General features: G+C 36.1%; 1 protein-coding gene across 10 annotated transcripts in view; it reads right to left on the bottom strand.

Moving 5' to 3' along the window:
- Positions 1–13881, bottom strand: part of ITSN1 (intersectin 1) — a 223426-nt gene that overhangs the window by 87051 nt on the left and 122494 nt on the right. For 9 of the 10 annotated variants that reach the window (XM_073231403.1, XM_073231404.1, XM_073231405.1 and 6 more), the window contains 3 exons: positions 6989–7251; positions 5325–5474; positions 5096–5236 (listed from right to left, as the gene is read on the bottom strand). In XM_073231403.1, the coding sequence (XP_073087504.1) occupies positions 5096–5236; positions 5325–5474; positions 6989–7251 (554 nt within the window). Of the gene's footprint in view, positions 1–5095; positions 5237–5324; positions 5475–6988; positions 7252–11443; positions 11643–13881 lie in introns of those variants that run through there. The other variant, XM_073231408.1, reaches the window with a different exon arrangement.

A 13881-nucleotide genomic window follows, 5' to 3' on the forward strand; every position in this document is an offset into this window, starting at 1 on the left:
CTGAATCCTGACAATTAAGTTATCAAGATGAAGCCTGAGATAGTTTTACCTATATAAACATTAGTTTTAAATACCAACCTAAGTTTCTAAAATAAATCAAACCAATATCAAGGGCTAACAAGCATCTGCTAACTCAAGTAAGGAATGGGGACCAATATCTCATTGCCTACTAAGTACCTGCTTTCTTCAAACCATGTCTTACTGTTCACTTTAACTACTTTTTCAGGAACCCTGATTTATATTTTGTTATCAATAACTGAACATATAAGCCTCCATCTTAAATAATAAAAATGTGTTTGGTTGCAGAGTGTTCAGTGAGATAATCAATAAATACACAGCTTTAACTTTTAAATTTTCCAAGAGAATATCCTATGAAACTTCTCATAAATAGTCTATGAAAGACATACAAAAGAGTTACCATATAAAAAGACATACTTTTAAAAGGTACATGCCTTTTTAAATATTTTCAAACCGTTTCTAGCAATGACCTTCTGACACTATTTACATTACATCATATCCTAGTATCTTAAATTGGTTAGGACTTCCAAGCACATGCAACAACTACAGACTGAAAGCAGACAAAATGACAATGATAGATTTCAACATTCCTCTCTGTAGGGGAAAGAAATCATAACATCAGTAAAGATGCAGAAGATACAACCAACATCATAAATCAACTTGACCTGACTGATATTTACGGGGCACTCCACTCAATGACAAAAGTATACATACTCTTTACAAATGCACATGAAATATTAAGCAAGACAGATCATATACTGAGCCATAAAAATAAGTCTCAATAAACTTAAAAGGATTAAAAATGATTGAAATCAAACAGTATGCTCACAGATCATAACAAATAAATCAGAAATCAGTAAGATATCTGGAAAAAAATCCAAATATTTAGAAACTAAACAATGTAATTCTAAATAACCCAAGAAATTGATGACAAAGGAAAGTTTAGATTTTGCATTGTACAAATATGAAAACACAACATATAAATTTGTGTAATATGGCATGACAATGCTTAGAAGGAAATTTATAGCTTAAAATATTTACATCAGAAATGTAAAAAGGTCTAAAAGGTCCAAATTCAATCACCTAAGCTTCCTCCTTATGAAGTTAGAAAAAAAGTAAACTAAACCCAAAGTAAATGGAAGGAAATACTGAACTTAAGTAAATGAAATAGCTAAGAGACATATCACAGAGAAAAATCAATAAAACCAAGAGCTTCTTTAAAAATAAATAAAACCAATAAACATTTAGCTAAATGGACGGAGGAAAGGAAGGAGAAGGGAAGGGGGAGGGGGAGGAGGGAAGAAAGGAAAAGGAATTGGGAGGGAAGAAAGAAGATATAAATTCCCAGTATGAGGAATGAAAGAGGTAATATCACTACAGATATAAGAGACTTACAAACCATACAAGAATACTGTAAACTTTAAATTAACAACTTTATTTTTAAAAATTTGCTAACACATGAAATGGACAAATTCACTGAGAGATTTAAATTATTAAAACAGACTTAAGAAGAAACAGAATTAACTCAAGAGTCCTACATTTATTGAATGAATTTTGTAATGAAAAGTCCTACCACAAAGAAAGTTCTGGACCCGAAGGCTTCACTGGTGAATGCCACCAAAAATTTAAAGAAACACCATTTCAGCACAAACATTTTTAGGAAACAGAGAAAAGAATACTCTTCAACTTGTTTTCCTATTGATCACCCTGATACCAAAATGAAACAAGGACATTACATACAAGGAAACAATACTCCTCATAAACTGAAATGAAAAGATTATTTGTTTTTAATTAATTTTTTATTAAGGTATCATTGATATACAATCTTATAATGGTTTCACATGAACAACACTGTGGTTATTACATTCACCCACATTATCAAGTCCGCCCCCCACACCCCATTGCAGTCACTGTCCATTAGCACAGTAAGATGCTATAGAGACACTACTTGTCTTGAAATGAAAAGATTCTTAAGAGTAGCAGATTGAATCTAGTAAAATGTATTTTTTAGTGGTAATACACCATGATCAAGTATGATTTATCCAAGGAATAAATCAAAGGCTAGTTTAACATTCAAATTCAATCAACATAAATAACCATATTAACAAATAAAGAAGAAAAAACACATGAACATCTCAGTAGATATTGAAAAAAAAAATGACTCAACACCCACTCATGATAAAAACTTTCAGCAAAAAAGGAACAGGAGGGAACTCCCTCAACCTGATAAAAGGCATTTACGTAAACTCCTAGAGTTAACATCCTACTTAACGGTGATAGACTGAATGCTTTCCTTAAGCTCAAGAACAAGACTCTCACCACTTCTATTCAACACAGTACTGGAGGTCATGATCAATGCAGGTAAGACAAAAAAAAAAGAAATAAAAGATATATGAAATGCAAAGAAAAAAAGAAATAAAGCTGTCTTTATTCATGGACAATATGTTATGTACATAGAAACTCAGGAAACTAGAAAAAAGCTATTAGAATTAATAAATGAGTTAAGATATATTGCAGATGTAAGGTCAATATAAAGAAATTCATTTTCTATATACTGGCATCAAATATTTGGAAAACTGAAATAAAATTATGTGCTATAGAACAGATTTAAAAACCATGAAATCCAGATAAACTACAAAATGTGTATGAGACCTATACATTGGAAAACACAAAACACTGCTGAGAGAAATTTATAACAATCTAAATAAAATTGAGAAATACATTAAGAAAATATAACAAAATAAAGAATAGTAAATATCAAATAAAAAAGAAAAAACAATTTTCTAAAGAAAAATAAGTATTAAATATTGTTATAATGTCAATTCTTCACAAATTGACCTATAAATTCAATAAAAACCAATCAAAATTCTAAGTATCTCTGCAAAAACTAACAAGCTGATTCTAAAACTTATGTGGAAATGTAAAGGACATTTGATTGATCTACAATTTCAATAAACACTAATCAAAATTCTAAGTATTTCTGTAAAAACCAACAAGCTGTTTCTAAAACTTATATGGAAATATAAAGGATCTGAAACAGACAAAATAACTTGAAAAAAAAAAAAAGAATAAAGACTCCATACTAATTGATTTCAAGAATTATACACAAAAATTATTATAAAGTTATCAAAAGAGTGAGGTACTGGTGAGAGGTTAGATACCTTAGATCCATGGAACAGAATAGAGTCCAGGAAAGACCTTTGCAAATATGGTCAACTGGTTTTCAACAATCTACCAGTAACTCAATGGGGAAAAGGATAGTATTTTCAATAAATGTTGTTGGAACAACTGGATAATGATATAAAAGAATAAGGAACCTCATCCCTTACCTTATATTTATGTAAAAATCAACTTAAAATAAACCATAGGCCTAAACATAGAAGATAAAATTATAAAATGCCTGGAAGAAAACATGAAAGGAAAACATGTGCAACTCTGGTGGTAGTCAAAGATTTCTGAGAACACAAATCACAAAACCATAAGAGATAAAAAATTAATACACTGAACCATGTCAAAATTTAAAACTTCTGCCTTTTAAGAACATCAGTACAAAAATGAAAAGGGAAGCCACAGACTGGGTGAAAATATACTCAAAGCATGTATCTGACATAGTATTGTTAAAAGAATATATAAAGAACTCTTACAATTCCCTAATAAGATAAACAACCCAATAACAAATTGGGCAATTTGTTCACACAAGATACATACCATTAAACACAAGTGATGCCCAACATTGTTAGTCTTCAGGAAAATGAAAATGAAAGCCATATGAGGTACTGTCACACACCCACCAGGAATGTTAAAATTACAAACAGTGACCCAAGTTGGCAAGGATGAGGAACAACTGAAGCACTCATACACTGCCGAGGAGAATGTAAAATGGTACAACCACTTTGGGAACAGTTTGATAGTTTCTTATAGGGTTAATGAGCATATATTTTTATGATTACAGTAATTCACTCCTAAAATTTAACCAAGAGAAATAAAACATATTTCCACATAAAGACTATAAATAAATGTTCATTGCAGCTTTATTCATAGAAGCCCCAAATTGGAAAGAACCTAAATATCAGTCCACAGGTGAATGGATAAATAAGGAAATACTCTTCAGTGATGGAAAGCACCAAATTACTGACTTCCTCAATGATATGGATAAATCTCAAAATCATGCTGAGAAAAAGAAGCTGAGATAAAAGTCATAAAGTTTAAAACTCATCGTCTTTCATGATGTTATGCAGAATAGTACCTAGAGGAATCTGATGCCCCCCAGCTGAACAACTAAAACCGAACGAGGTGGTATGACAAACTTAGTGGTCAACTGTGGATAGATAATAAAATAAAAGTAGAACTGCTTCTATCCAGCACTCCATTGTGTCCCCAGCTATTCTCCATACATTTGTCTCTCATACTCTCCCTAAAATACTCAATTGTGCTTTTTTATGGAGATTATCATGGTAAAGCCAAAATCCTCTGAGAGGACTACAAGTCCTATGAATCCAGCCCCACCTGCTCCAACCACAGTGGTCTCCCTGCTGTGACCCGCACCCAGAGACTGGCTTCAGCCTCAGGACTTTCCCAGCACCGTTTCCCTATAGCTTGCTCTGTCACATACCCACGCGGCTTAGCTGTTCATCTCTTTCAAGTCTCTGCTCAAACGGCACTCGGAGAGAGGCCTGTCCTGACCTCCATATTTATTTAGAATCACAACACTCCCCCAGGACTCTACCTCTTCCCTCCCCACTCTGCAGAGCACTATTCCTGCTTAGAAGAGCACATACTTGACTTCTTCTGTTAGTGTCTGTCTGCCCGGCAAATAGAAAGTAGACTCCATAAAGGTAGGATTCTCTGTTCACTGCTACATCCTCAGTGCCTACCAGGGCACCTGGCCTGGCATGCAGCCGTGCTCAGCAAACATGGGTTGAGTTTGTTTACCTGACAGCCTATTTTCCAGGTGAGGACCATGTCTACTTCACCTTGGCTTCCATGGCGTCTAGTACATGGTAGACGCTTGATGCTTGTTGAACTAATAAATAAGTGAAATGAACCAGAGAAAATTCTAAGGGATGTGTTTTCTTACCTGTAATTGTTGCTGTAGATGGGTGATTTCAGCAATCCTCAACTCTCTGGATTTGTTTGTACTGTCAATTTCTTGCCTTTGGGTAGTCAATCGACATCTGATATCCTGAAGCTTTCCTTCTAGCTGATGCTTTTTATCGTTCTTTAACAAATGAAAAAGAATAAGAATTATTACCATTTTTAATGGTTCAATGTTAGTATATTCCAAAAGCATATCAAACTTCACTGACCAGAGCTTCTAATTCAAATTCCAAAGTCTTTTTCTTTGCTTTCAATACAACTATGTCTTCTTGTTCTTTGTTTCTTTGATTTAGAAGCTCTTGTCTTCGATTCCGTTCCCACTCAAGTTGTCGTTGTCTTTCAAGTTCTCGTTTTGCAGCCTGTGACAAAACAAACAGATAATTTATTAATTTTTCAATTCTTAACACTATTCAGTTTCTCAATAAATGTAACATCTAGGAAGTCTTTTTTTTTAGGAAGAGATATTATTAAACATTACAAAAAATTTTATTATAAAATAGCAAAACAATTCATATAAATGCAGTATTCCTTCTAAGGGAAAAAAAAGAATAGGCTATTATATTTACATAGAATGAGAACAGACAGGATCAGATCACCACTGGAATTCAATTGTTTATGCCTTCAAGAATGCTTGATGTGCTAAATAAAATTGTACTTACTTATTTACTGACTCCTAAAGAGCAAAGAAAATGTCTTTAATCTAGTAAAATCAAAATCAAACCAAAACCCCCAGAACCAATCAATCAAAAAACCAAACAAAAAAACTTCCTTCCATCAAATGAGAAATTATTATCTCAAGTTTTAAAAGTCTGTGACCCCTGTCACCCTAATCAGTCATTTCATTTTTACCACAGAAGGTTCTGTAGTTTCTCTGGTAGTGAAAGACCTCTTCAATGCTAACTCTGATAGCTACTCAGTAAAGTACTTGTCAGAGTATGTGGCACTCTTTATTACAATTGCTTCTTACATATCTGTCCTCCAATTACACTGTAAAGGCCTGGAGGGCAGGTGGAGTACCTATTCACTAGTCTATCTCCAAGGACTATCAATGCTTGGCACATGGTAAACGCCTATTAAATAATTTTGAACAAATACTTTAAAAAGGTTTTTTGTTTCTTTTAACATTGAAGAAGGTCTATCTTCTGGTTGTCTATTCTAGAAATTTAAATCCTCTTAGAACCTCCACGTGTCTGTTTGATTAAAGGCAGTTTACAGCTATAAATTTTCTAAAGCAATTATCAGGAGATGAAACCAAGTATTATTCTTTCATAAAGAGAAAATTTCCATTCTCCATTTTTAAAATATATTTCATTCACATAAGAGAATCATGGTATTGCTTCTATAGCAATTTACTGAAATTGGAAATTCAGACAAAAGATTGGCTTAGCCTTTACCCAGGTATGGCACCAAGTGAAAACAACCCAAATGACCATCAACTATTGAATGGATAAATAAAACTGGTATATCCATGTAATGGAATATTACTCAGCCATAAGGAGGAATAAAGTATTGACTCATGTGACAATTTAGATAGACCTTGAGAACATTATGCTAAGTGAAAGCCAGAGACAAAAGTTCACATATGGTATATTTCCATTTATAAGGAAAGTGCAGAATTGGCAAAACTATAGAGATGGGAAGTAAATTAGTAGCTTTTAAGGGCTGGTAGGAGAAGAGACTGGAGAGTAACTGCTTCATGGGTAAGGAGTTTCTTTTCAGAGTAAGGAAATGTTCTGGAATTAGAGAGTGAAAATAGACACACAAATTTATTCATATACTAAAACTACTGAATTGGAAAAAAGGAATAAAAGATGAGTATTACTTGTCAGTAGCACATGCGTTAAATGTGGGGTTGTTCCATGGCTGCTTTTACCTCTCGTCGCTCGATTTCTTTCCGCCTCTCCTCCTCTCTCTGACGTTCTAGTTCCCGTTGCTTTTCCAGTTGCTTCTCCAACTCCAGTTGTCTTTTGCGCTCTTGTTCCTGGCGCTCCCTCTCTTTCCTTTCCTGTTCCGCCCGTTCTAGCTGTGCCAAGCGCTCTTGCTCTTTGCGCTGCTGTTCTAAGAGCGCTTGTCTTCGTTTCTCCAGTTCCAGATTGCCACGTTCAAAATTCTCACGCTTCTTGTCTTCAAATGTTACTTTGAAACGAAAAACAGAACAATTCTGAAAGGTCATGGTTTTCATATGCTATTTTCAAAGGAAAAGCTCAAAAACATATTTGAAATTTGTGTGCAAACACAAACCAGAGTTCCCTAAGCTTTCTTCCTTACTATGCCCTCATAAATAAGCACTGACACCAAAAAACTCAGAATAAATGACTTCAGTAAAGTCACATGATACAAAATCAATATACATAAATCAGCTGCATCTCTATATACTAATAATGTTTTTCAAAAAAGACATATAAAGATAGCCAGCCAACAGTCACATGCAAAGATGTTCAACATCACTAGTCATCTCTAAATACTAATGAACCAGAGAAATTAAGAAAACAATCCCATTTATAACAGCAGTGAAAAGAATAAAGTACCTAGGAATAAATTTAACCAAGGGGGTGAAAGACCAGTGCATTGAAAACTTAAGATACTGATGAAAGAAATTTAAAAAGATACAAATAAATGGAAGAATATTTCATGCTCATGGACTAGAAGAATTAATATTGTTAAATGTCCATACTACCCAAGTAATCTGCAAATTCAATGTAACCCATACCAAAATTCCAACACAATGACTTTTTTCACATAACTAGAACAAATAATTCTAAAACTTGCTTAGGAACCACAAGAAACCTAAATAGCCAAAGCAGTCTGGAGAAAGAAGAGCAAAGCTGGAGTTATCATGCTCCCTATTTCAAACTATACTACAAAAGCTAGAGTATTTAAAATGGTATGGTGTTCACATAAAAACAGATACATAGATCACTGGAACAGAACAGAGAGCCTAGAAATAAACCCACACATATGTGATCAATTAATTTATGACAAAGGCAAGAATATACAATGGGGAAGAACAATCTCTTCAATAAATGGTGTTGGGAAAATTGGATAGCTACATGCAAAAGAATGAAACTGGACCACTATATTACAGCACAAAGAAAAATTAACCCAAAATGGATTAAAAACTTGAATGTAGGATCTGAAACCATAAAATTCCTAGAATACATAGGCAGTATAGCCCCTTAACATCAATCTAGGCAATATTTTTGGATCTGACTCCAAAGGCAAGAGCAACAAATCAAAGATAAACAAATGGGACTATAATAAACTAAAAAGCTGCTCAGGAAAGGAAACCATACCATCAACAAAATTAAAAGGCAACCTTCTGAATAGGAGATGTTTGCAAATCACATATCCAGTAAGGGGCTAACATTCAAAATACATAAAGAACTCATACAACTCAATTAAAAAAAAAAACCACTATGATTTAAAAATGGGCAGAATATCCAAAAAGATGTTTTTCCAGAAAAGACATACAACAATAGCCAGCCAACAGTCACATGCAAAGATGTTCAACACCACTAGTTATAAGGGAAATGTAAATCAAACCCATAATAAGATATCATCTCAGAACGGTTGCTATCCAAAAGATAAGAAATGAGGATGATGGAGAACAGGGAAAAGATAAAAGAGGATGTGGATAAAAGGGAACCCTTGTGTACTGTTGGTAGGAATATAAATTGGTGTAGCCACAATGGAAAACAGTAGGAAAGTTCCTCAAAAATTTAAAAATACTATTGCATGATCCAGCTATTTCACTTCTGAGTATTTATCTGAAAAAAATGAAAACACTAATTTGAAAAGATATATGCAACCCTATGTTCAATGCAGCATTATTTATATTGCTATATTACATATGTGTGTGCGTGTTTGTGTGTGTACATATACACACACAAACACGCACACACAATGCAATATATTATGTATATTATTTACAATAGACAGGATATAGAAATGACCTAAATATCCATCAGCAGATGAAGAGATAAAGGTATGGTATATAAAGTAAACTAGAAATGGATTAAAGACCTGAATGTAAGTCATGAAACCATAATCTTAGAAGAAAACATAGGCAAAAATCTCCTGAATATAAACATGAGCAACTTTTTTCTAAACACATCTCCTCAGGCAAGGGAAACAAAAGCAAAAATGAACACATGGGACTACATCAAACTAAAAAAAGCTTCTGTACAACAAAGGATACCATCAGTAGCACAAAAAGACATCCTATGGTATGTGAGAATATATTCATAAATGACATATCCAACAAGTGGTTAACATCCAAAATTATAAATAAAGAACTCACATGCCTCAAAACCCACAAAGCAAATAAGTTGATTAAAAAACTGGGCGGAGGGTATCAACAGACACTTCTCCAAAGAAATTCAGATGGCCAACAGGCATATGAAAAGGTGCTCCACATCACTAATTATCAAGGAAATGGAAATTAAAACCACAATGAGATATCATCTCACATCAGTTAGGATGGCCAACTTATTCAAAAGACAAGAAATAACAAATGTTGGTGAGGATACGGAGAAAGGGGAACCCTCCTGTACTGCTGGTGGGAATGTAAATTAGTTCAGTCATCGTGGAAAGCAATACAGAGGTTCATCAAAAAAACTAAAAATAGAAATACCATTTGACCCAGGAATTCCACTCCTGGGAATTAACCCAAAGAAAAGAGGATACCAGATTCAAAAAGACATATGCACCCCTATGTTTATCACAACACTATTTACAATAGCCAAGATATGGAAGCAACTAAGTGTCCATCAGTATGTAAATGGATAAAGAAGATGTGGTATATATAAACAATGGAATATTATTCAGCATAAAAAGAAAACAAATTCTATCAATTGGAAAAACATGGATGGAGCTAGAGGGTATTATGCTCAGTGAAATAAGCCAGGTGGAGAAAGACAAATACCAAATGATTTCCCTCATCTGTGGAGCATAAGAAGAAAGCAAAAACTGAAGAAACGAAACAGGAGCAGACTCACAGAACCCAAGAAGGGACTCATAGTTACCAAAGGGGAAGTGTGGAGGAGGGCGTGTGGGGAGGGAGGGAGAAGGGGATTGAGGGGCATTATGATGGGCACACATGGTGTGTGGGGGGTCATGGGGAAGGCAGTATAGCACCAAGAAGACAAGTGGTGACTCTGTGGCATCTTGCTACACTGATAGACAGTGACTGCAATGGGATGTGGTGGGGACTTATGGGTTAATGTAGTAACCACAGTGTTGATCATGTGAAACCTTCATAAGAGTGCATATCAATACCTTAATAAAAAATATAAATAAATAAAAACAAAAAGAAGACATGGTATATACACACAAAAGAATATTACTCAGTCATAAAAACGGGTGAAATTTTGCCATCTGTGACAACATGGATGCACCCTGAGGAAACTACGCTAAGTGAAATGAGTCAGACAGAGGAAGACAAATACCATATGGTGTTACTTATATGTGGAATAAACAAAACAAAACTCATATATACAGAGAATAGACTGGTAGTTATCAGAGGGGAATCAGGTTGGGGGGTGGGTGAAAGGGTCAGAGGAGCCAATTATATGGTGATGGATGGTAACTAGACTTCATGTGGTGAACTTTTTGTAGTGTAAGCAAATATCAAATTATTATATTGTATACCTGAAAGTCATATAAAATTATATACCAAATTTCCCTGAATTAAGGAAAAAAACCATTATAAAATAACCTTCACCTGACCTCTTTGCTTACATACTCTCCTCTATCTGATGAATACTACTATCATAGTATCAAAATCCCAAATGCCTTTCTAGAATAATCTTTCTATAATAGTTCTGTACCATCCCTAATCTCCTTCTTTCCCTGTTACTCTATACTTTCTCTTCATGACCTTAATTCTGCAACTAATCCCTTATCTCTTCTGTACCAAGAATCTCTGTCTCTCTACCTCACTCCCCTTAGCTTATGGCTGTGCTGATGTGTCTTCTATTCTAACAGATAAGACAATTTCTGGAAGCAGAGATAGGCAGGTGAGTATCCTTGTTTCACATTGAAGAACATGCTGTGCCCTAATTGTTATGTGGATCACATTCAGTAAATATTTTTTCTAATCCATTATTCAGTTTTCTTTGAGAACACAGACTATGAATTTTAAACAATCTCCAGGCCAATCATTGTTTCTCTAATCCTTGCTAACATTTTGTTTACAACCATTTTATTTGACTTAAAAATAATCCCATTCTCCATGTCCCTCACTACATTTTCAGCGGTGTCTCTTCAACACTGTGTTTGTCTCACATGCTTCTCCTTGCAACCAGCCCCAGAGAAGGGAGGCTCTCACCAGCAGCCTGTGCAGCACAGCATCCCCACTGTTTCCTGTCTATTTCAAGAACTGTCACTTCACACTTTGCCTTGCAGTTTGTAGATGTGACCATCGCTTCTTGGCTTCTTCCCACATTCCTGCTTGGCCTTCACTGCTTTAGAAAGACTTCAGTGCCATAGTTAGGAGTTAGGGATCAAATATGGCAAGCACGTTTCAGTTTTCTTGTTTTTCTTGCTCCTTTAGTGATTTCAGAAGAAGCAGCATCCCCTTTACTCGGCCACCTTTAAATAAATTGAAAGTCCCCTCAAAGTCCTCTTAAAGGAGTGAAGAAATGATATAGGCTGTAATACAGATGAATCTCAAAAATATTATGCTAAGTAAAAGAAGGTACCCATAAGAGGTCATCCATTGTACAATACCATTTTTATGAAATACCCAGAAGAGGTAAATCCAGAGACACAAAGCAGATTGGTGATTGTCAGAGGCTGGAGGAAGGAAGACTGGGGAGTGACTGGGTATGGAGTTTTCTTTTGGGATGACAAAAACATTTCAGAACTGGATAGAGGTGATGGCTGCAAATTATCAATGTACTAAATACCACTATTATGGACAGAATGTGTCCCTGCACCCCTGAATTCTTATGTTGAAGCCTTAATGCCCAACGTGATGGTATTTGGAGACAGCGTCTTTGGGTGAAGATAAGGTCATAAGGCTGGGGCCCTCATGATGAGATTAGTGGTCATATAAGAGGAGGGAGACAGATAAGAGATCTTACTCTTTCCCCATGACTCCTGAGGAAACGTAACATGAGGACACATCAAGAAGGCAGCCAATCTCACATCACAGGAACAGGTAGACTCAGCAAAATATGATATGACTGCTGATATTCAAAAATGACATTTGAGATCTCGATGGGAGGATTAAAGATGGCAACGTAAGAGGTGAGAAAGAAACCTCCACCCAAAATCACGTATAATATGAAAATATAGTTAATACAATTAGTCCTGAAAGAGAAACAGGAAAGAAGGCTATGCCAGACTGCATACACCTGGAGAAAAGAACAGACCTCATGGAACAGGGTAAAGTACCAAAGCTGTGATTCAGAGGAACCCAAGCCCTCCTGTCACCCCACATGACCAAAGGGAGGAAGACAAGCAGAGTGGGAAGTGGGTGGAGGCCTAGGGCTGCTGAACACCTAGCCCAGTAGATGTGTTCTGGGAGCAGGAACCTACATTACATGGCGCTCTGGAGACTAGTGAGGTTGGAAAGGTAAGACAGGCAGAATACCTGAAGAGACTGAGATTCCAACTGCTTGTAGAACACAGGGATCCAAATCTGGCTGCTCTGGGACAAAAGAAAGATGGGCAATCTAAGAAACTTCCTAACAGTGAGAAGTCTGCTAAGGGGCAAAGACTGCACAGAGCTTGATGCTCAGGAAAAAGGACAGGTGGACAAAATTGTCTGGGCACACTCTACCCAGTAGGTTGGAAGTTTTCAGGAGCTTCAGAAGTTCCATCCCCCTGGCTGGCTACCCAGTTCTGAGGTCACCCACTGTGATATGCAGCCTGCTGAGCATTCCTCCTGGCCGGCACTAGCTCACAAACCGGCTGCCCCTGCCATTGTGCCAGGCCAGCCACAGGGAGGCCCCACTGATGGCAGCTACAAGTGCAAAGCATAGAGGCTTCTACCTGTGTACCCAGCCCACTGGCCCTGGCACTGGAGACAGGCACTGCAGCTAGGAAGCAGGAAACAGCTCTTTCTTCCCGAAAGGCACAAGCACTGCTCACCTGAGAGCCCCACCATCACTCCAGGGGCTGGGTAGCCCCAGAGAGTAGAGCTTCTGGGCACTACAGGGTGCCACATACAAATGTGAAACATCAAAGGAAACTGCTTCAAACCAAAATCCCACAAACACCAGAAAGAAGGCCATGTGAAACTGAACTAATCAATCTTCCTGAAAGAGATTTCAAAATAAAAATCATAAATACACTCACAGACATACAAAAAAATATTCAAGAAGTCAGGGAATAATTCAGGAATGAGATTCAATCATTAAAGAATGCAGTATCTGAAATGAAATACACAACGAAGGGATTTAAAAGCAGACTAGATGAAGTAGAGGAGACGGTAAATGAAATAGAAATTAGAGAAGAGGAATACAAAGAAGCTGAGGCACAGAGCGAAAAAAGGATCTCTAGGAGTGAAAGAATATTGAGAGAACTATGTGACCAATCCAAATGGAACAATATTCACATTACAGGGGTACCAGAAGAAAAAGAGAGTAAAAGGGATAGAAAGTGTCTTTGAGGAGGTAATTCCTGAAAATTTCCCAAATTAGGGGAAGGAGATAATCTCTCAGGCCATGGAGGTGTAAAGATCTACCAACACAAGGGACTCAAAGAAAACAACACCAAGATATACAATAATTAAAATGGCAAGGATTGAGGACAAGGATA

The sequence above is a fragment of the Manis javanica genome, chromosome 3 (assembly GCF_040802235.1).
Source record: "Manis javanica isolate MJ-LG chromosome 3, MJ_LKY, whole genome shotgun sequence".
Lineage (NCBI taxonomy): Eukaryota > Metazoa > Chordata > Mammalia > Pholidota > Manidae > Manis > Manis javanica.